This window comes from Microcebus murinus, chromosome 19 (assembly GCF_040939455.1).
Source record: "Microcebus murinus isolate Inina chromosome 19, M.murinus_Inina_mat1.0, whole genome shotgun sequence".
In the NCBI taxonomy this organism is placed as follows: domain Eukaryota; kingdom Metazoa; phylum Chordata; class Mammalia; order Primates; family Cheirogaleidae; genus Microcebus; species Microcebus murinus.
Window position 1 is genome coordinate 24,142,934 of NC_134122.1, and position 19,957 is coordinate 24,162,890.

General features: G+C 42.8%; 1 protein-coding gene across 1 annotated transcript in view; it reads left to right on the forward strand.

Moving 5' to 3' along the window:
* The window catches only part of SDK1 (sidekick cell adhesion molecule 1), a 905,178-nt gene that overhangs the window by 689,306 nt on the left and 195,915 nt on the right, over positions 1-19,957 (forward strand). Inside the window, exons 15-16 of the mRNA XM_020281544.2 lie at positions 16,296-16,443; positions 17,363-17,503. Of these exons, the coding sequence (XP_020137133.2) occupies positions 16,296-16,443; positions 17,363-17,503 (289 nt within the window). The remainder of the gene's footprint in view (positions 1-16,295; positions 16,444-17,362; positions 17,504-19,957) is intronic.

Sequence of the window (19,957 nt, forward strand, 5' to 3'; positions counted from 1 at the left end):
GTCCATCTGCTTGACTCGAGTTGAAACCCTGTAAGGAAAATGTGTTTGGCTCTCTGCAGGCATCCTGGGTTTTGCCTGTTTGGGACATCTGATCGTTCTTTTGTCTCAGGTGCACCTTTAGGACACCTTGGGCTCAGAGGGACAGCAGTGTGCTAGGGCCTGGTTCAAGGTGCCTACCAGGTGGGTTGCAGAGTACAAGAGGGTCAGGCCAGGAGATGGATGAGGGAGGCCTGAGGGATCCTCTGCTGAGAGAGAGCAGGGATTATTATTATTATTTTTTTGAGACCGAGTCTCGCTTTGTTTCCCAGGCGAGAGTGAGTGCCGTGGCGTCAGCCTAGCTCACAGCAACCTCAAACTCCTGGGCTTAAGCGATCTTTCTGCCTCAGCCTCCCGAGTAGCTGGGACTACAAGCATGTGCCACCATGCCCGGCCAATTAATTTGTTTTCTATTTATAGTAGAGACGGGGTCTTGCTCTTGCTCGGTCTGGTTTCAAACTCCTGACCTCAAACAATCCGCCCACCTTGGCCTCCCAGAGTGCTAGGATTACAGGCGCGAGCCACCGCGCCTGGCCAAGAGAGCAGGGATTCTTGATGGTACATAGAGAGGACCCTAAAAACGGGCTAAAAATGCTATTGAATAATAAAAACATTTGGCCCACTCTCTAAAATGTCTGTTGCTTATGATCAAGAATCATCTTCCTTTGAGATTATTATGATCACAAGGAAGAAGACTGTCAGGACAAAAAACGTAAAAGACTTTGCAGTGGACCAAAAAATAAATAAATGAATGAATGAATGAATGAATGAATGAATGAATGAATGAATGAAAGAAAGGGTGTCTCATCCAGCACCCTTCAAGGATGATTCCACAGGGACTGCCCTTTATTGTCTTTGGCTGTTTTACAACTCTGTAAATGCTTTTTTTCCATAGAAATGCTAATAAATTTTGTCCTGTAGAATATAATTGGCTATTGCTCTGCCGATACTGACCAGTTTTGCATCTATTTATAAATTCATTTTAGTATTGTCAATATGTGTGCATTGTCTGATTTCTCTTTTGATGCAGTTGTGACATCTTACCAATTCCCTCTTAAATTAATGAGTTAACTAAAATCTTTAATACATGTTCCTTTTATATTTGAATAAGAGCCATGATTTTACCTTTTTAAAAATGTATCCTTTAACATGAGTGAATTGGCATCACACAATATTAGAAATGCAGATACTCATCTAATGCAACAGTTGCCACAGGTTTCCATGGTAACCCTGATATTTGGGAGAGGAAATTCTAGTTCTCAAACTGAGCCCCTATGAGTTTGCCATGGGTCGGACTAAGGCATCCCACAGCTGGCATAGAATAACAGTGGTCTTTTACCAGTTAGTAAGAAAAACTATTCTTCCCCAATATAAAAATCTTCCCAGGATTTTTCTTCAAACCTTAACATCTACTATCATGGTGTCTCCTAGTAAGAACCTATAGGTAACAAGCATACTGATGGTAAAAATTCAGAAAGCTTCTTTGTATTTCTTCTACTGCTAGTTTTTAATAGGTATGATTGTTCATACCTTATAATATTTATGATGTTGTATCATACCTTGTAATATTTAAATTTAATTGAAATATAAGATAAATTTGTACCTTTTATTGTTAAAGTTACATATGATCATTAATAAAAATTTAGATATTACTTAAAGCACAACAGACATGAATAATCTCGACAGTCTCTCATATGTTGAAGCCAGTCCTCCACGCATCCCTTTATTCCCTCTCGCTGCCCCTGGACTTGGCCCTGTGTTTAATCCCTCTGTTCTCTGTCTTCAAGTTCTCCCTCTCTCCTGGCTCCTTCCTCAGAGGCTCTGCTAAGTGTCTCCACTTTCCAAGCCTCCCTCATGCCACCCAGCCCTGTCTCCTGGGATTGTGCCACCATTGTTATAAAGGACAGACTGGTGGGCACTGCTCAGTCCACATCCCCCAGTTCTCCTCATTCCATGCCCTTCGTCACTCCTCCTGGAGGCTCAGCTCCCATGTCCTCTTCCTTCTTGCCTCTTACTCTCCTCCCTGCCCTTTTCACCGACTCCGCCCCTGCCCATGCTGGTGCTGTGGTGTGTCTCGCTCCGGAACTGCTCTTCTCACCCCACGTGCTTTCCCTAGTGAGTCAGGTCTGTGGCTCGCCTTTCACCCACATGCTGCAGGTCCCTAACGTGTGGTTCCAACCTGGACCTCTGCCCTGAGCCTCAGGTCCTTGTAACCAAATGTCTTCCAGACTCCCACACCTCCATGTCCTAGAGGTGCATCACACTCAACCTCTAAAATAGAACTCTGCTTCTTCCCCCAAAGTTGTTCCTCTTGCAAGGTAGAAATATAATGTCATTCTTGACTCCTTTGCCATTACCTTTCCCCTACAAATAAATCAATAAATCCTGACTTGTCATCTAATCCATCGCGCTGCTCCATTCCTGCAACCACCCACCCTGCCTGGCTGTGGCACTAATCCGTGGCTTTGGCCTCCTTAGAGCCATCCTTCGTGGGGCTACCACAGGGAGCTCTATAAAGTACAAACCTGACCAAGTGGCCTCCCCAGCTTGACACTGGTCAGTGGCTCTGCAAAGAAGACTCCACGGGCTGGGCAGTGAGGCTCGAATTCCCCATTGTCCCACTGGCTCCCCACCACGAGCTCATACTTCAGACAAGCCTCCCCATCCAGATCACCAGCCCTATTTCCCCCCTACATACGGCTTCTCTCTCCTTGAAGAATACAGCGCTGCGTATCATCTGACCTCCGCCAGCCTCCCAGAGTCATCGCCAGCCACTCACTGCTTTGTTTTTCATGCTTCAGCAAGGAGGCATTGCTCGTAGTTCCCTGGGCACACCAGATATCCAACGCCACCATGCCTGGCTCAGCGTGTCTGGGAATCCTCTCCCCACCCTGCCCTTCTGCCTTTGCCTGGTCAGTCCTAGTTAGCATCTTCTCCTGGGACATGTCCCCAGCTCCTCTCTGCCCAGTCACCTCAGCAGTGCTGAATGACACAACAGCCAAACTAAGCCTTTAACTCTGCTACCAGCAGAGGCAGGATTGCAACACCAATGAGAATGTTTAGAAGGAAATTGTTTTAATAATCTTCCTGCTGCAAGTTTGCAAAGATAGTCACCTATGTTTCCATTCAGAAGATTTATGTTCTTACTTTCAGGTCTTCTGATGGTGGTTTTAGTTTGCGTTGCTCTGACTGCTGATATTAAACACACTTTTCCAAGCTGGTTGGCTTTGTGCACTTTCTGTGCTATGATCTGTCAATTTCTTTTCCCTCGTTTTTCTATCTAGTCTTAGGGTTTTTTCTTTGATTTGTGACAAGTATTTTTTTCAGTTTGCTTTTTACCTTTAATTTTGGGATGTTACTTATTGACATATAGAAGTGTTTGGTTTTGTGTAGTTAAATCTATTGATATTTTCTTTCATGATTTCTTTCATTATTTTTGTGTTTGGATATTTTAATACTATTTAAGTATGAAAATATTTTTATAGATTTTTACCTTGTTTTTACAGGTTTAATTTTTAATATATTTAACTCTTTATTGGAATTTAGAAGTGTGATATATTCTGACGTAGGACTTTTTCTTTCTTTCAAATGATCCATTTTCTAGCATGATTTATTGAACAATCCATTTGTTTATGTTTCCTTGTTATGTATTAAGGGGACCTATTTATACAAAAGTCTGTTTGGGACTAACTTATTTCCATTGACTCATCATCTCTTTTTCTGCCAGTTTTATGATACTTTAATTGCTTTAGTTCTAAAATGTATTTTAATACCTAATAAAGCAAGTCCCCTCATCTTTTTAGAATTTTATTTCTTGTCACCATTTATTCTTCTAGAAAAAATTGGAATTATTTTGTTAAGTTTCAAAAATAGTCCCATTGAATTTTTAATTATATTAAACCTATAATGAGTTTTATCAGAACTGACTTCTTGTTAATTCTTCTCATCCAGAAAATAATGCTTCCCTATTTATTCAGCCCTTTTTTTTTTTGTATTGCTCAGTGAAGTTTGCACATTTGTATCCATAGGCTGTATACCTTTTTTTTAACTTCAGCATATTATGGGGGTACAAATGTTAAGGTTACATATATTGTCCATGCCCCCTTTCCCCCCTCGAGTCAGAGCTTCAAGCGTGACCATCCCCCAAACATTGCACATCTCACTCATTATGTTTATATATACCCATCCCCTCCTCCCCCATCCCTCCCGCTCGACACCAAATAAATGTTTTTCCTATATGTCCACTTAGGTGTTGATCCATTAATACCAATTTGCTGGTAAGTACATGTGGTGCTTGTTTTTCCATTCTTGAGATACTTTACTTAGTAGAATGTGTTCCAGCTCTATCCAGGAAAATACAAGAGGTGCTATATCACCATTGTTTCTTAAAGCTGAATAGTACTCCATGCTATACATATACCACATTTTATTAATCCACTCATGTATTGATGGGCACCTGGGTTGTTTCCATACCTTTGCAATTGTGAACTGTGCTGCTATAAACATTCAAGTGCAGGTGTCCCATTTGTAGAGTGTCATTTGATCTTTTGGGTAGATGCCCAGTAGTAGAATTGCTGGATCAAATGGTAGATCTACTTGTATAGTTTTAAGGTATCTCCATATTGTTTTCCACAAAGGCTGAGCCAGTTTGCAGTCCCACCAGCAGTGTAGGAGTGTTTCTCTCCGCATCCACACCAGCATTTGTTGTTTGGGGACTTTTTGATAAAGGCCATTCTTACTAGAGATAAGTGATATCTCTGTGCAGTTTTGATTTGCATTTCCCTGATGATTAGAGATGTTGAGCATTTTTTCATATGTTTATTGCCCTTTATTCTGTCTTCTTTTGAAAAATTTCTGTTCATGTCCTTTGCCCATTTTTTGGTAGGGTTGTTTCATAGGCTATATACTGTCCCAAGATTTTGTCTTGTGCTATTGTAAATAGAATTTTACCCCCATTTCATCTTCTAACTAGTTATCATTAGAACATAGGAAAACTGTCGAGGTTTAGGCATTTATTTTCCATTCAGCCACAAATCCATATTCTCTTACTACTCTATTGATTTTTCAGTGGATCGTCTTGGTTTTCAAGGTAGACAATCATATCTTCTCCAAAGAATAAAAATTTATTATTTTCTTTTTGTTTTTCCTCTTATTGGGTTGGTCAGAATAATTTCAAATAATACTTGGCACAACAGTGTCTCTTGTTGCTTCTTCCCTGATCTCTATGGAATGTCTACTAGGATTTTACTGTTATATATGATTTTGATTTTAATGTTTCTTGAGATATAATTTGCATGCAACAAAATGCAGAGATCTTAAGTGAGTTTTGACAAATATGTATACCCGTGTAGCCCAGATCTCAAACAAGGTACAAATCATTTTCAACATGCCAGAAAGTTCCCTGTGTCCTTTCCAGTCAGTCTTCCGCCTTCAAAGGCAAGCCTTTTCTGACCTCAGTCACTGCAGAGTAATTGTGCCTGCTTTAGAACTTCATAGAAACAAACATGATATTGACTTGAATGTGCAGTTTTTTACCCCACAAGACATTCTTCCCATTCTTAATTCTTAGGATTTTAAATATTGTATAGGGAAATTTCTTATTTCTAAGCAAATTATTCTTAAAATAACTAAATATTACATTTAGAAATGCCCTACAATTTATGCAAGAGAATTCAACATGTGCTGCAGCTTCCCAGCTCTGACATGAATTCCTGAGGCTCTGCCCCCTGGACAGGTTTCAAAGCTGACGTTCTAAGGGACTTGGTCTTCATCTGTAACTCGAGGTTCCCAGGCTTCAAGCTTGAAATCAATGTACTTTTCCTTAACTCAGAAAGAAACACTGTCTTCTACAAATAAGAGTTAATACCATATCTTCACCCTTTCTAAAAATGTGGTAGAAGGAACGACAGGTTGGAAGAACATCTCCCTGTCTTCTGCGTCTCTTACTGTCTCTCATACATAGCTCCATGCAATAGATGTCTCTGCCCCCTAGGGAATGCTTGTCTCTTTTGATGATTTCAGGAGCTTCCTTTGGAAAATCTACATCCAATACATTTCTTTTTTTTTTTTTTTTTGCCTTGGTTGCTGGGAAGCCCAAAGCTAACCTGAATGCCTGACTGAAGGACCTAACTCATCCCAGGTTTTCAGAACAATGCTTTGTCTTCTTCTCCGTGATGATTTTGGATTTATTTATATTTATTTTCATTTTATCATCCAATTTTATACATATTTTCTCTTTAGAAGATCTTTAAGCCCTCTTAAAAAGTAGGAGAAAGCTCTTTCCATATACATGCATACAAACATATAAACATGTATACATGTGTCATGTGAACATACTTTAAGGACAGGCTCATGTGAAACTAGAGCCATCGACCTCTTCATCTTTTTTATTCCCCTCCTCATTGACTTGGTGTACAGAGCACAGCAATGTCAGGCAAATCTGCAAATGATGTAGCCGCTCCTGTCTGACAGAGCTGAGACACAAGGAGATGCCTGGAAGATGTAAGGTCAATCTGAGAGGCAGAGAAAAAACACACAGAAAAGTAAATAACAAATCCAGAGCCGAGAGGGGTGTAAGTGGGTCCACGCTCAATTGCCAGGGAAGTGGCACTGAGAATGGGGACCCTCAATGAAGAGGGGTCCTTGCGGCCGGAGTAGTCACTGTCCTCAGAGGTGGGCCTGAATGGAACGTTGGGATGCGCAGGGTTCAGATGCACTGGTGCAGGGGGCAGGGGGGTGGGGAGGATGGTGGCCAAGGACTCCAGAGGCTTGAATGCAAAGCAACGAAATGGGAGGGAGGAAAGTTTCCAGGCAAGTGGATTAATAGGAGCAGAAGGCTCTTTGGGCAGGAGAAGCAGGAGGCTGGAATGGATTGCTTTAAATAAAACCCATTTTCTATATAATAATGTATTTTTAAGAAGTAATACGTGGTCACTGAAGCTAGAGAAATAGTACAAGATGTATAAAGGTGGAGTTTCTTATCTCCCTCCACCATGAGGGACCGCTGCTAGCAGCCTGGTGCGTGTCGCTCCACACTGAAAAGAGAGGCCTGCGAGGAGCACAGAGGCCAGACGATGCCGGACCACAGTCTTACACAACAGAGAGCGAGCAAGGGAATGTTGTATGAAAACAAGTTTTTAGCAAGATTAATGTGCAAGTGGCCTGCCGGAAGCTGTTGCGTGAAGTTCAAGGAGTGGGAGAGAGTAGGGGCAGCGGGCCCAGTGCAGGATGACTGGTCGTTCCTGAATTGCTGATGGGGTTTCCCGGGGCAGGAGGGGCCAGAGATGGCTGGGGACCTTGGGCCTGCCCCTGCACGGCAGGAGCCCACTGAGGATGAGTGGAACATGCTGAAGCTGAGACGATGTTTTGGGATCCAGATTGCAATATCCTCTGTACAGTCTGTCTCTCCTCCAACGTGGAACATGCCAGTACCCACAGTGGTCTGCTGCCTTTTGTACCCACCCATCTCTGCTTTCTCCAGCACAGCGGGTTATGTCAGCTGCTGGTCTAAGACTAGCTTTTGGAGAATGTTCTACAAGGCCTGGTGCCTCTCTGGGAAGGAGCGCTTTCTTCACAAAGAGAATTCCTAAGCTGTGAGGCTCGCTTCTTTCTCCTACCACAGGTGTCTTTTCATGTGCGGAGCCATCAGCCGTCTTGCACTCTGCTCCCCATGAAAGCCGCTCTGACTGTCACTGCACAATATGTTAAACATCTTCATCCCTGGTTGCTATTATGTACTTAAAAGCTGATGGGCTTTGTGCTGTGTTGCTTGCCAAAATGGCAAAGAGACTTTGTTCTTTATGCTCCAAATCATTTTAATGCTGTCTTTGAAACATGTCTCACATAGGCATTTTCTAATAGTCCCAGAGTTGTTAGGAAGTGTTTTATGTTTAGCTCATTTTTCTTTGGAATTTTGCATATTGAGCCTCACGTTCATAGCATGTGCTCCTGATTTAAAATGAATCCAAGGAGATGGTGTCTGTCACAGGTGTTTATGGAGAGAGGACCATGGCTGTGCTGGGGACCAGAGAGGGGCTAAGGTGGAAGGCTTTGGGCTTCACTCCCTGTTAACGCCCTGCCCTCGGGCAAGATGGGAGGGGTGGGAAGCATGGGTTCTACATCCTCTATTGATCCCTCATGGGTTCCACATCCTCTCTTGATCCTCACCTTTCGGCTCTGTTCAAGCCTGTCCCACAGACTGATGTACGCTCCTACACAGGTATGCCTGTCGTGACAGCTCAGTGCAGGATACAGAGTGTCCTATAGCTTTTCCTGAGGCTGGGCCACCTGCTCCACCCTGTATGTAGCCTGCCAACCCAGGGGAGACAGGCTCCAGCCTGCTGCAGAGGTTTACAACTAAATCTAAGCTTCTGGATTTGTCCAAACTGAAAATACCCATCCCCTTCCTATACCTTCTTCTCCATGTTCTATGAAATCTCTGTCTGGTGAGCCTTTCTTTCCCAGGCACTCCTAGAGGTGCATAGCCTGTCCCTCCTGGGGCCTCAGTCTTAACTTCCAAGGTTGCCATGAGCACGTCTGTGTGACGACATTTTCACAACTGTGTTTGTGCTCACATGGGGATGTGCTTAGTGCCCTCATAGGGTCACATTCGTCCAGAGGACCCCACAGTGCTCTTGCCGTGTCTGTGCTACACACGTTGTGTTTACCAGCCCAAGCATGCAATTCTATAGTGCTGCTAAAATTATATTCCTTTCATTCTTTTAATAGTTTTTTAAAACTAGAATCCTGTAGAAAAATCTTATTTAACCTTTGCAGAACTAGTTATTATCTGTGCTTCTCTTTTAATGCCCAGATGAGCTTTGACTAGACCAGGAGAAGCTTTTCCTTAGATGTGGGTGTGCCTGTCTTTGAGCTCGCTGACCCCAGCCTGGAGTGGGTGAGTGGCTCGGAGCAGGAACTCCTTCTGCAGCCTTACCCTAAGCAGTGTGACTCTGCCGAGGCTGGGATCATTTGTTGTCTGGGCTTTGAAACCGTGTATCTCTGTTCATGTGATGATAGTAATTTAAGGGCACTTTAACATAGAGAAGCAAACATTATTCATTCCACCCAACTAATCTCTATAACTCATTGAGCTGAACACTAAAATATAGGTTGGAGTCTCCAAAAACTTGAAAATAGTTACAAAAAACACTTGAACAACCATGAGAATGGTTTTAAAAAGGCAACTGCAGTTTGGACCTGTGCTCGTTTAATTTCATTATTTTCTCATACTCTTTATTTTCTGAATTTTTGTTAATGAATTCGTATTACTTTTTTGTGGTATATATACATATATACACAAACATATACGTATATACAAATTCACAAACAAATATACACACACTGTATACATTACATAAAATTTACCATTTTGTATTACCTTTTTTTTTTTAAGAAGACAGGATCTTGCTTTGTCACCCAGGCTGGACTGCAGTGGTGCAGTCGTAGCTCTTTGCGGCCTCAGTGATCCTCCGCCTTGCCTCCATAATAGCTGGGACTACAGGCGTGTAACACCACACCTGGCTTGTGTTACATTTATGGTGGGAAAAAATGTGGCCTGGGAGATGGATACATGGTTCTCAGGAGTGGATCCAGCTCTCTGGAGCCCTGTAGGCATTGCTCCAAGAGAAGAGCTCAGCTTCCCGATCATCCCTGCAACCAAGCCCTTGACTTCCTAGCGTTAACTACTAGGCAGCCACGAGACATAGAAAAGCACAGTTGAGTTTACTGGGGAGTTTCTACCAAGGAGTGTTAATATCAGGTGGGGAGACTTTGAGTCAAAACAGCAGTGGAATTAGAACAATACTACATTCACACTTTAATTCTTCCACTTAACTCTGTAACCTGGGGGAAGTGACCTTGTTTTAATGAAAGCACGTTCAGTCTCATTCATATAAAAAAAACAAGGTAAAGCATCCATGAAATCACATTTTTCCCCCGTCAAATGAACAATTGAGACAGAAATGCTCAGAGCTAGCAATGTTGTAGCAAAACAGTTACCTTCTAAAACCTTTTTATTGTGATTAATACTAAATAGACATGAAAGTATGGCTTCAATGACCGGTAACATTTTTACCATATTTGTTTCATCTATTCTCCACTGTTTTATTTGCTGGAGTATTTTAAAGAAAATTTCAGAATTTATGTCATTCATCCCTAAGTGATCAGTAAGCAGCTCAACAAAAGGACATCACACCTAACAAGATCAATTGTAATCCTTAACACTACCCAATATTAAGCCCATATCTAAATTTCCCCAACTGTCTAAGAAAATGTCTTTTTACATTTGATTTGCTTAAATCAGGACCCAAACAAGGTCCATCCTGTTAGGGTGGGAACTTGTGGCTCAGGATGAGAAATAATTCTCAACACAAAGATTAGAATAGTTTTAAAGGAAGAATGTTTATTTTACTTCCTAAAGGTAGGAAAGGGTATGGGGTTTGAGGTTTTTATGAAGATAAGGAGAAGAAAAAAAAAGGTTGTTACTGCCAGCTGACAGCAGAAATGGCTATGAAACAGCTGTGTCTATTTCCCCTCTTTTTTTTTTTTTTTTTTTAATCTTTTTCTCTGTAAGGCTGGCTTATCAGAGTCCTTGGAATGTTGTCCAGGGAGAGCTGGGAAAGTATCACATTCTTTCTGTCTACTCAGTTCTTTTTAAGTGCTATGAAAACAAACTCTTAGAAGCAGGTGGTTAATCTTAAAGACAACTAGTTGAGCCACTGGTGGCTAATCAAACAAAGGGACAGTTGTGCTGTGATCATTCCTTTCAAAAGGTCAATTATGTATTGAGAGTTTTCTCTTTTTTTCTGTTAGTTTATTAGTAAGGCCATCCTTTCACATTCCTTGTATTGATTGTTTTGTATCTTCATGTCTCTTAATCAACAAAAGCTCCCACCTGCCTTCCCTACCTCTCCCAGCCCTTGCCTGGGCTGAGGCCATGTCATCAGTCCCATAGAATGTCCCATATCCTGGATTTGGACCATGGAATTATTTAATTGGTTCCTGTGTCTTCTTTATTGTCTGGAGACTGGATTTAGTTTGCATTCAGTTTCTGGGTTTCTATGTTTTCTTGAAAAGTGTGTGTGTGAATACTTCCCAGGTGTTGCCAGGCACTTCCTACTGTCCAACCCAAGAAGGCACAGGAGGCCTAGCAGCTCCACCTTTGCTAATATGGGAGTCCAGGTGGTGACCACCTGTAAATTGGGAAAAGTCATTTAAATTTCTATGAGTCTTGGTTTCCTCAAGTGTAAAGAGGTGTGATAACACCTCCTCCTGAATAGTATTCATATCTGTGGTTACAGATATGAAAGCACTTCCAGACTGCACACTGCTATACAAATGTTAGGTGTTAATAATAATAATGATCCTTTGGCAATTAAGAATTTTTCCTTCATAAAACATTATCCTTTCCCAGGCACCTTTAATTGAGAAAATAGCAATGGTCTTTTTTATTAGACAAAGCTTCCAGTACATTTTCAGAGCTTGCAAACCACCAGCTTTTTAACCAACAGATAGAGCGGAGGATGATTAAGTCCTCTTAGATTCTGGACCTTGACACTAAGAAAGAGTAGTGATGCCCCTCTGTATAACAGAGGTTGTTAAATAGCCCGATTGGGGAAGTCTAAAATTCCTCAGTCTTCTAGTTCAGAGATTCCCTAAAGGGAAAGAAAAAAGACATTGAAACTTTTATGGGATGTTTCCTTTATCAAACAAAGGGTTTTCTACATTCCATCCCCCATGACAAGCATCCTGTGGCACTCTTTTGTGAAGACTGGCTGGGGGGAGGATCTTTTAAAGGGATCTTGCTTATTGATTGTCAGGAACAGACTTGCTATTTAAATTTTAACAGTTCTCAGCAAGCTCGCAATTCCGAGGCTTGTGAACAAGCGAATCCTTCCCAAACCACTTTTTTTTTTTTTTTGTACAAATCAGAGTGCCCATGAGATGGATCGGGTTCATTTGTATTAGTTTTCAGTTTAATCTCTCTTCCTGCCAGATCTTTTATCTTCTAGTAGAAGAGGAAAAAGAATAAATAAAGAATTCTATAGTTGCAACAGGAGGACTGAGCAGAGCCCGGAGGTCCAGAGGAGATTAATAGGCCCTGTTGTCAAATCAAACTGGGCAGCAGACTCTGCGACTGGGGTTATAGACTTTCAAGAGCTGTTTACACTGGAATGAACACAGGGTCGAGGCTGGAGGGGGGCTAGGGCAAGAAGGCAGCGTCTCAAGGCTCTCTCTGCCCTTTCCTCATCTGATTAATCACTTTAGTCAACTGGTCACAACTGTCCTTTTGACTTTGTCTCTTTCTGAAATGACTGTTGTTCACTGTGTATCTGACCGAGCAGGTGAGCTGTTCACTTACAAACACTGAAACCTGAAGGAGGAAAGTGGGGGAAGAAGAGTTTTACCGAGAACTGTATGGGTCAGAGTTCCCACAGGAAACAAGTGACGCTCTTGACTTTAGAATAATCAAGGAGGAAGTTTTAGAAAGGGAGTGTTTACAGGGCTGTGGGTGTAGGGGAACCCCAGTGACCTGGGGCTGGTAGCCTCAGAGCTGGTTCTTCCCTTAGGTCAAAGAGACCAGGATAGTTGCAGAACCCCTGAAAGAGAGATTGTATAGAGCTGCCCCCTTGAGAAGAGCAGGAGCCTTTGGGTGAAGGACACAGATAGCCCCAGGCAACCTCCCAGTGAGGAAGGAAGAGCCCTGACTTCGTCTCCTCCTGATCTCCCGGTGGAAGCTACAGGGCAGGACCACGCCCCCACCACCACCACCGGGAGGCAGAGCTGGGTCTAGAAGGTGCTGTGTGGACCTAGCAAGAGTGGGAGCACCCATCACAAATGCAGCCAAGTGTCCACCTGGCCAAGCTTCCTGCTGGTTCAACACTTCCAGCATCTATTACCTCATTTCATACTCAGGCAGTCTTGGGAGTTAGATGTTATTCCCCCACGCCATCTTTTCATCATTTATTTGTTAATGGAAAAAGACCCAAACTCCGTAAAATAATATAAAGAGGTTTATTCTGTGCTGAGTGTGTGTGACTGGCCCAGAGCACATGGCCTCAAGAGGTCCTGAGAAAATGTGTCCGTGGTAGCTGGGTTACAGTTTGCTTTTATACATTCATGGGGACAGGAATTATGGATATGTAAGACCATAAGTCAGTTGAGTAGAGTGTAGATTGATTTGGCCAGAAAAGGTGGGACATCTCTAAGCAGGGGCTTAGAGGTTATAGGTGGACTTAAAGATTCTTTGATTTGCAATTGATTAAAGAAATGAAGCTATGTCTAAAGGCTTAGAAATGAAGCTATGTCTAAAGGCTTAGAAATGAAGCTATGTCTAAAGGCTTAGAATGAAGCTTGTCTAAGATAAGGATGTGTGTTAATCAGAGAGAAACCACCGGACCTTTACTGAAACTCAAGTGATCGGTTCAGCAAATTGATGGCCTACAGGTGTGGTTTAAGCTTTGCCTCCCATATAGCCTTAGGTTTGTTAATAAGTTACAAAGGATATCTCCAAATGTCTGACCTCCCTTCTCATGACCAGCAACTGAGTTTTAGGGTATTTCCGGGGTCCTCTTGGCCAAGAGGGAGTCCATTTAATCAGCTAGGGGACTTAAGATTTTTAGTTCACATGTTTTAATTTTCAGTTGTGGTAAAATACACATAACAAAATTTACCATCTTCACCATTTTTAACTGTGCAGTTCAGTAGCGTTAAGTACATTCACATCATTGTGCACTCATCACCACCACCCTCTCTAGAACCCTTCATTTCATTCTCTAGAATGAAACTCTGCACCACTAAACAGTAATGCGATTTCCCCGCCCCAGCCCCTTCTGCTTTCTGTCTCCATGAATTTGACTACTCTAGATACCTCATGTAAGGGGAATCGTACAATATTTGTCTTTCTGTTACTTGTTTATTTCATTGAGCATAATGTCCTTGAGGTTCACCTATGTTGTGGCATGTGTCAGAATGTCCTTCATTTAAAAAGCTGAATAGTAGCCACTGTAGGGATAGACCACATTTTGTTTATCCACTTATCCACTGGGAGACACTGGGTTGCTTCCACCCCTTGGCTATTGTGACTAATGCTGCTGTGAGCACAGATGTGCAAATATCTCTTGGAAACTCTGCTTTCAGTTCCTTTACTGGCTATGTACCCAGAAGTGGGATTGCTGGGTGATATGGTAATTCCACTTTAATTTTTTGCGGAGCCACCATACTGTCTTCTGTAGTGGGTGCACCATTTTACCTTCTCACTATCTGTGCACAAAGGTTCCAGTTTCACCACATCCTCACCAACACCTGCTATCTTTTGTTTGTTTGGTTTCTTTGATAACAGCCATCTTGATGGGTGTGGGACAGTATGTCATTGTGGTTTTAGTTTGTCCCTCATTTTTACAGAAGAAGCTAGAAAAAAAAGAGCTGTAAGTGGAAGAGCACATAGCCAACTGTGGTTTCCATGCTTTTTTTCTACTATGGATCAGTCGTCTTCAGAATGAAAACTGCATTTCCATGGAAGCTTGGCTTGGCACGAGAGGCCCAGCTTCCTACCAACCAAGTGTAGCTACACTGATGTTAGGAAGTCTCTTTCATCTTCTGTGTTGGCAAATAGCTCTTTTCTGTAAGGGAGACTGCTTAGAAAACCAGCTCCCCATGAGCTGCTTAATGCTAACAGGAGGGTCTCAGACTCCCAAAGTGAAAAGAGAATCTGGCATGAGTTTTTCCATAGGTGATTAGGGAGGCACACATTGTGTTTCTAAAGGAAACATAGAGCGGGATCTTCATCAGCCGTCAATTATCCATGTCACTGAAAATCAAAAGCCAAGAACACTGAAATGCCCAGCTGGTGGTGAAGACTGCATTCCCACAAAACCATTTTTGGAAGCAGCTTTATTTGAAATAATTAAAAAGATTCAATCTTCATAGCCAACTGGCATCATGTTTCAGAGCAGCTTAACTTTGTGTTAAGGAATCCGGCTAACAAACTCTGAATTAGTGATAGACATCTCTGTGTGAGTCAACAGAAGTTGCCTTTGAGAGTCTCATTTTCATTTTGGAGTGATTTGTGTCTACTGCTTAGTGACCTGTAAGGAACCAGAGTGCATTTCTGGTGAGCTGCCAGCCATAGACTTGTGAATCCCCGTGGTACGACCTTTAGGCTTTTGGAGAAACGGCTGTGATTTTATGTGTGGGGTTTACATGCAGCTGGTATTGTCTGCAATCTTAGCACAGCCCAACACCACAGTGGAAATCATGTGTCACCTCTTTCTGACTACCTCCAAAGTGAGTGAAAGGAATTTTGTGTACCACTTCAGTTGAATGAGAAAGACAGTTTAATTTCCACAAGAATCATCAACCCCCTTCCCCACCATGCTTTACTTCACTAATAACTTGAAAATTCAGTCCCAGGCATCATCGCAATTCAGAATGGGAACTGACAGTGGATGCTCGAAGCCATTGCCAGGTCGTGTTCATTCCAGGGCATCACTCTACAAAATGATCGGGCTGAAAAGCATGTTTAAGCTCTGTAAAAATCACGCAAGGGTGTAGGATCCCCAGCAGAACCTTCTGAAGCCTTGCAGGCGAGAGCCCATTTGGCTGACGGAGTCGCTCTTGCACACCTGCCGGAAAGCTGTGTGCAAAGATATCCTAAACTAGCTGCGAATTTCATTACATCTCTCTCCAGCCAAAGCCACTCAGGGGTGTGGTGGTGTAATGGGCTGCCACGCAGATGGGCTGCGAAATACACAGCCCATCTGTCTTTATCATGCTCATTTCCTCTTTTATTAAAATGTTAATGAATATAGTTTTTATTTATCATTCAGTGACATGTGCAGCATCCTTTTCTGGGAGACAAATCTGCAATCTGCCTACCCATGTGAGCTGACAGAGAACTTTCTCCCATTACATATTGAACACAGGAATTAGGAACATTTTGGTTCCTTTTAAACCACCGCCATATGCAGGTTAAAGAAAACTTCCCTTTACTTGTTGATGGTAACATGGGGGTAAGCTGATGCCACTAGGATGCCACTAGATCTAGGATGAAAAACCCCAAGTTTCATGTCAACCTCACTAGTTACTGGCCATGAGACTGTGAGCCTCAGTTTCCATAGCCATTAAATGGGAATAACCACTCCCTCTCCTAGAGCTGCCTTGGTAAGTAAATGAGCTAATTTATGGGAATGTATTTGCATTCACTTATTATTCAGACATGCACTTATGTGAGTTTGAACTTGTTTCGCTCATTCTTTTAGACTCACCATGGAAAGTGCATCTGTCAAACGTTGGCCCTGAGATGACAGGCGTCACTGTGAGTGGCCTGACTCCGGCTCGCACCTATCAATTCAGGGTGTGCGCAGTGAATCAAGTGGGCAAGGGCCAGTACAGCACAGAGACGAGCAGGTGCGTGAGTGCCCGTCCCTCCGTGTGGGCACAAGAAACAGCTTGGGTTTGAAAATAACCAACTTGCATCCCTTAGGGATATTGGCAGAAACATGAGCAGAAAAGACCGTCACAGAGAGGGAAGGCACAGTCATCATATGTTAGGTTAGCTGGGTTTTTCTTAATTGCTATAAGGCAGGTTTCTTGGATTTCTCCTGTGGTGCTCTGGCTGTGCCTACATAAATCGTTCCTGATAGCACAGCCCTCGTATCAAGGAAATTAAGGACTTACATGTTGTCCATGTCCTTTATTTACCCTGACTGCCAGCAGGGTGGAAGCTGATGCCACTGAAGCTGAATGGCCCCAGTGTTTCCTCAAAGGTGTTGCGTTCCTGAGTAGTCTTCACGCTCACCTGTCCCCGGGAGGGCTGCTTCTAAGGGCCATTCAAATGTGACATGGGAAAATGGCTTCATCAGATTTCAGCACACCCTCCCCAACCACCCTGAGCTTTCAATGGGCTTGAGTTTTAGCATAGCTGAGCTGTAAGTGACTTTTTTCAAAATGCGGGAGTTTGATACGAGAAATATTGAAAGAATTAATAAAACAGTTTGGAAGGAATCTCAGACTGTGGGCCTATGAGCTGATGGTCTCAGGCTTGTAATCTGTTTAAAGAGATGGGGCCTGTGGGGTATTCAGACAGAACAAAGTCACCTCCTATGGCTGCCTTGTTGCTTGCTTAACTGATTTTCTATTATGCTGATTTGTTATATCTATTTCACACATGTTCTTTCAGTTTGATAGGCTGTGTATTTTGCTTTTTTTGTCACCTGATTTTGATATTCATAAATAGTCAGACTCAAGATGCAGCAAGATAGAGAATGCAAATGGGCAACCTTTGTTTCTGGAACTCGTCTCTCTCCTACCCATCTCTTATTTTTAGGTTGATGTTACCCGAAGAACCACCCAGTGCACCCCCGAAAAATATAGTGGCCAGTGGCCGTACCAATCAGTCCATCATGGTGCAGTGGCAGCCACCCCCGGAGACAGAGCACAACGGGGTGCTACGCGGATACATCCTCAGGCAAGTGGCCTGTGACTGACTGTTTCTACACTGTCATTGTAAAGAGTCAAGTATCTGTTTCGCCAAGGTTGCAAACTCATATGTCTGCAGGAGCCAAACAGCAATCAGGGACTGGGGCCGAGGGTGGGACTCTGGGGGTGGTGGAGGCAGCTGACGTAGCAGCCTTGCAGACATGCTGTGCGCATCCAGCTGAAATCACGCACACAAAACTGGTGCCAGTGGTTGCACTTTGGCATGAGAAGGGAGTTTATTATGGGTTGGGAGGAAGATATGCTATCTATTATAGGTTCTTTAATTCCATTTAAGTTTTCACCAGGGGTGTATTATCAAATATAATAATTTAAAATTAATAATAATTAATTTGATTTAATTACCTAATTTGCATGATGCTGATATGTTGTTAAGTATTGTCAAATCTTCTAGTATTTGCAGGAAATCTAAAAATCTAGCTTTTTACATGCAACCACACAATTTTTAGATGTTGGAAATGAAACCAGTATGTTGTGAAACGTAGAGCAAGCCAGACGTACACATCCGCAGGCCAGAAGGGTGGCCAGTTTGCTATCTCTGCCTTGTAAGGGATGGTTCGGTTCCAAAACTGTGGAGAGAACTATGTCAGAACTGGCTGTGTTCTTAAGACGAAATCTCCTTTGCCAAAACCACTGCTAATTTAAAAATGGCATTCAAAGTGGTAATTGCAGTGGTTTATTGTCGTAAGTAAAAAGAAAAAGTAAAGCAGTATTAAAGGATAATTATTAAATCTCTTCTCATAGACTGCACTGTGCTATGGATGTATTTGTTAATTTTATCAAGCATTACTGGGACAAGAACTGTAGGTATCTGTCATTCCCTCCCTCCAAATGCCTGCCCTGAGCTCTTCTGAGTGTGTTGACCAGTAAATATTTGGTTAACAAAGGTCGTAAGTGGATAAATTTAATACCTTAGATGAATGTAAGAAACTGTGACAGTGTTGCTTCTTTAACTCCATTATCTTTTTATATGAAGGACAACTTATTCCCAGAAAGATGTGTATAATCACCGTTCATCAGTTAATACATGTTTCTGTGTGTGTATATGTGATATTTGCCTGGCAAAACCAATTCACTGCTGTGCCCCCAGGTTTTCCTCAGGTGTATAGACTCTCCTCTGAGTATAAGCCAGATGTCACCTGCCTGATATGGGTTGAATGGGCCATCCCGGTCCACAAAGGGCTAGAATCAGTAGTCGTGGCCCTTCTGTCTCTTGCCCCAGCCATCCTTCCCCATTTCAAAGAAGGAGAGGAGGATACTCAGTCTGCCCCCTTGGGTGGGGCAGTGCCATAACTGCCCATGCTGCCTCCCCTACGGAAGACAGCCCAGCGCTTCCTTCTGCCTGACGGCGGAGGCTGCAACCCCTCACTGGCCCCTTGCCCTTCTTCTGCACCCTTCAACTAATGAGAATAATTGGCTGCCTCTCCAGCCAGCCCGCACACGCTCGCCTTCCCAGCCGCCTCTGCCTCTTCTCAGCGCTTGGAGGAAAAGTTTCCTCAGGCTGAAGCTGTCAAGTAAGGACTGTAAAAGTCATCCCACAGAACCAGGCTCGGGGCACAGAGTTTAATAATAAAATCTCTCTGATGTTATGAGGCCACATCAGGGACTGCACATTTCTCTATTTAGTGGGATTACTACTGTTAAAAGGATTTTCCATGATGGAGTCAGAGAGTTGAGTGCTAGAGATGAGGACATCTGTATTTGTAGGGGCTTAAATCAAGAAAGCCCTAATTTGAGGGTGCACCACCCTAGGCCTGTGAATATCAAAGTTTTCAGAAATTAAAGACCCATGCCAAAATGAATTTGCTTGGAAACATTTCCGAATAATCCTCCGGTCTGCAAATCAGCTCTCTGTTTGCAACTGTGTATCCTCCAGGGCACAGTCTCTGTGTCAGATCCAAGGCACAATGCATGCAAGAGCAAGTGGAAATAAATCACTCCCGTGGCTCTGGCCATAAGAAGTAGTTAGGATGCGTGTGCAGTAGTAAAATATTTATAATAATAGGCAGGGTGTTTCTTGGAGAGGAGCATAGGGGTTATGTCCTTTAAAAACATTCTCCTGTTTGTTTCCATGTAAAAAATCATCTTGTTCTGGCAGAGACTGTCTCCTGGGCAACATATCCTACCAGAAAGAGGAGAATGCCTTGCACTTCCATTATTAATTGTGACCTTCTTGGACATCCTTTGAATATTACAAAAGCACCCTGAGCCTCTCTGGTCAGAATGGCCAACATGCCTGTTCTGGAAGGGAGCACAGCCTATTTTTAAGATGTGAATTCTGCAGTTTGTTTTTCAATATGTTATAAAGAGTGGCCTGGGAGAAGATGGGTGGCTCATGCAGGCTTAGTTTCTTACAACTCAGAGTTGTCTCTTACATACTTCTTAGTAGAAGAGTGGTGTTTTCCGCAAAAAAAAAAAGGGGGGG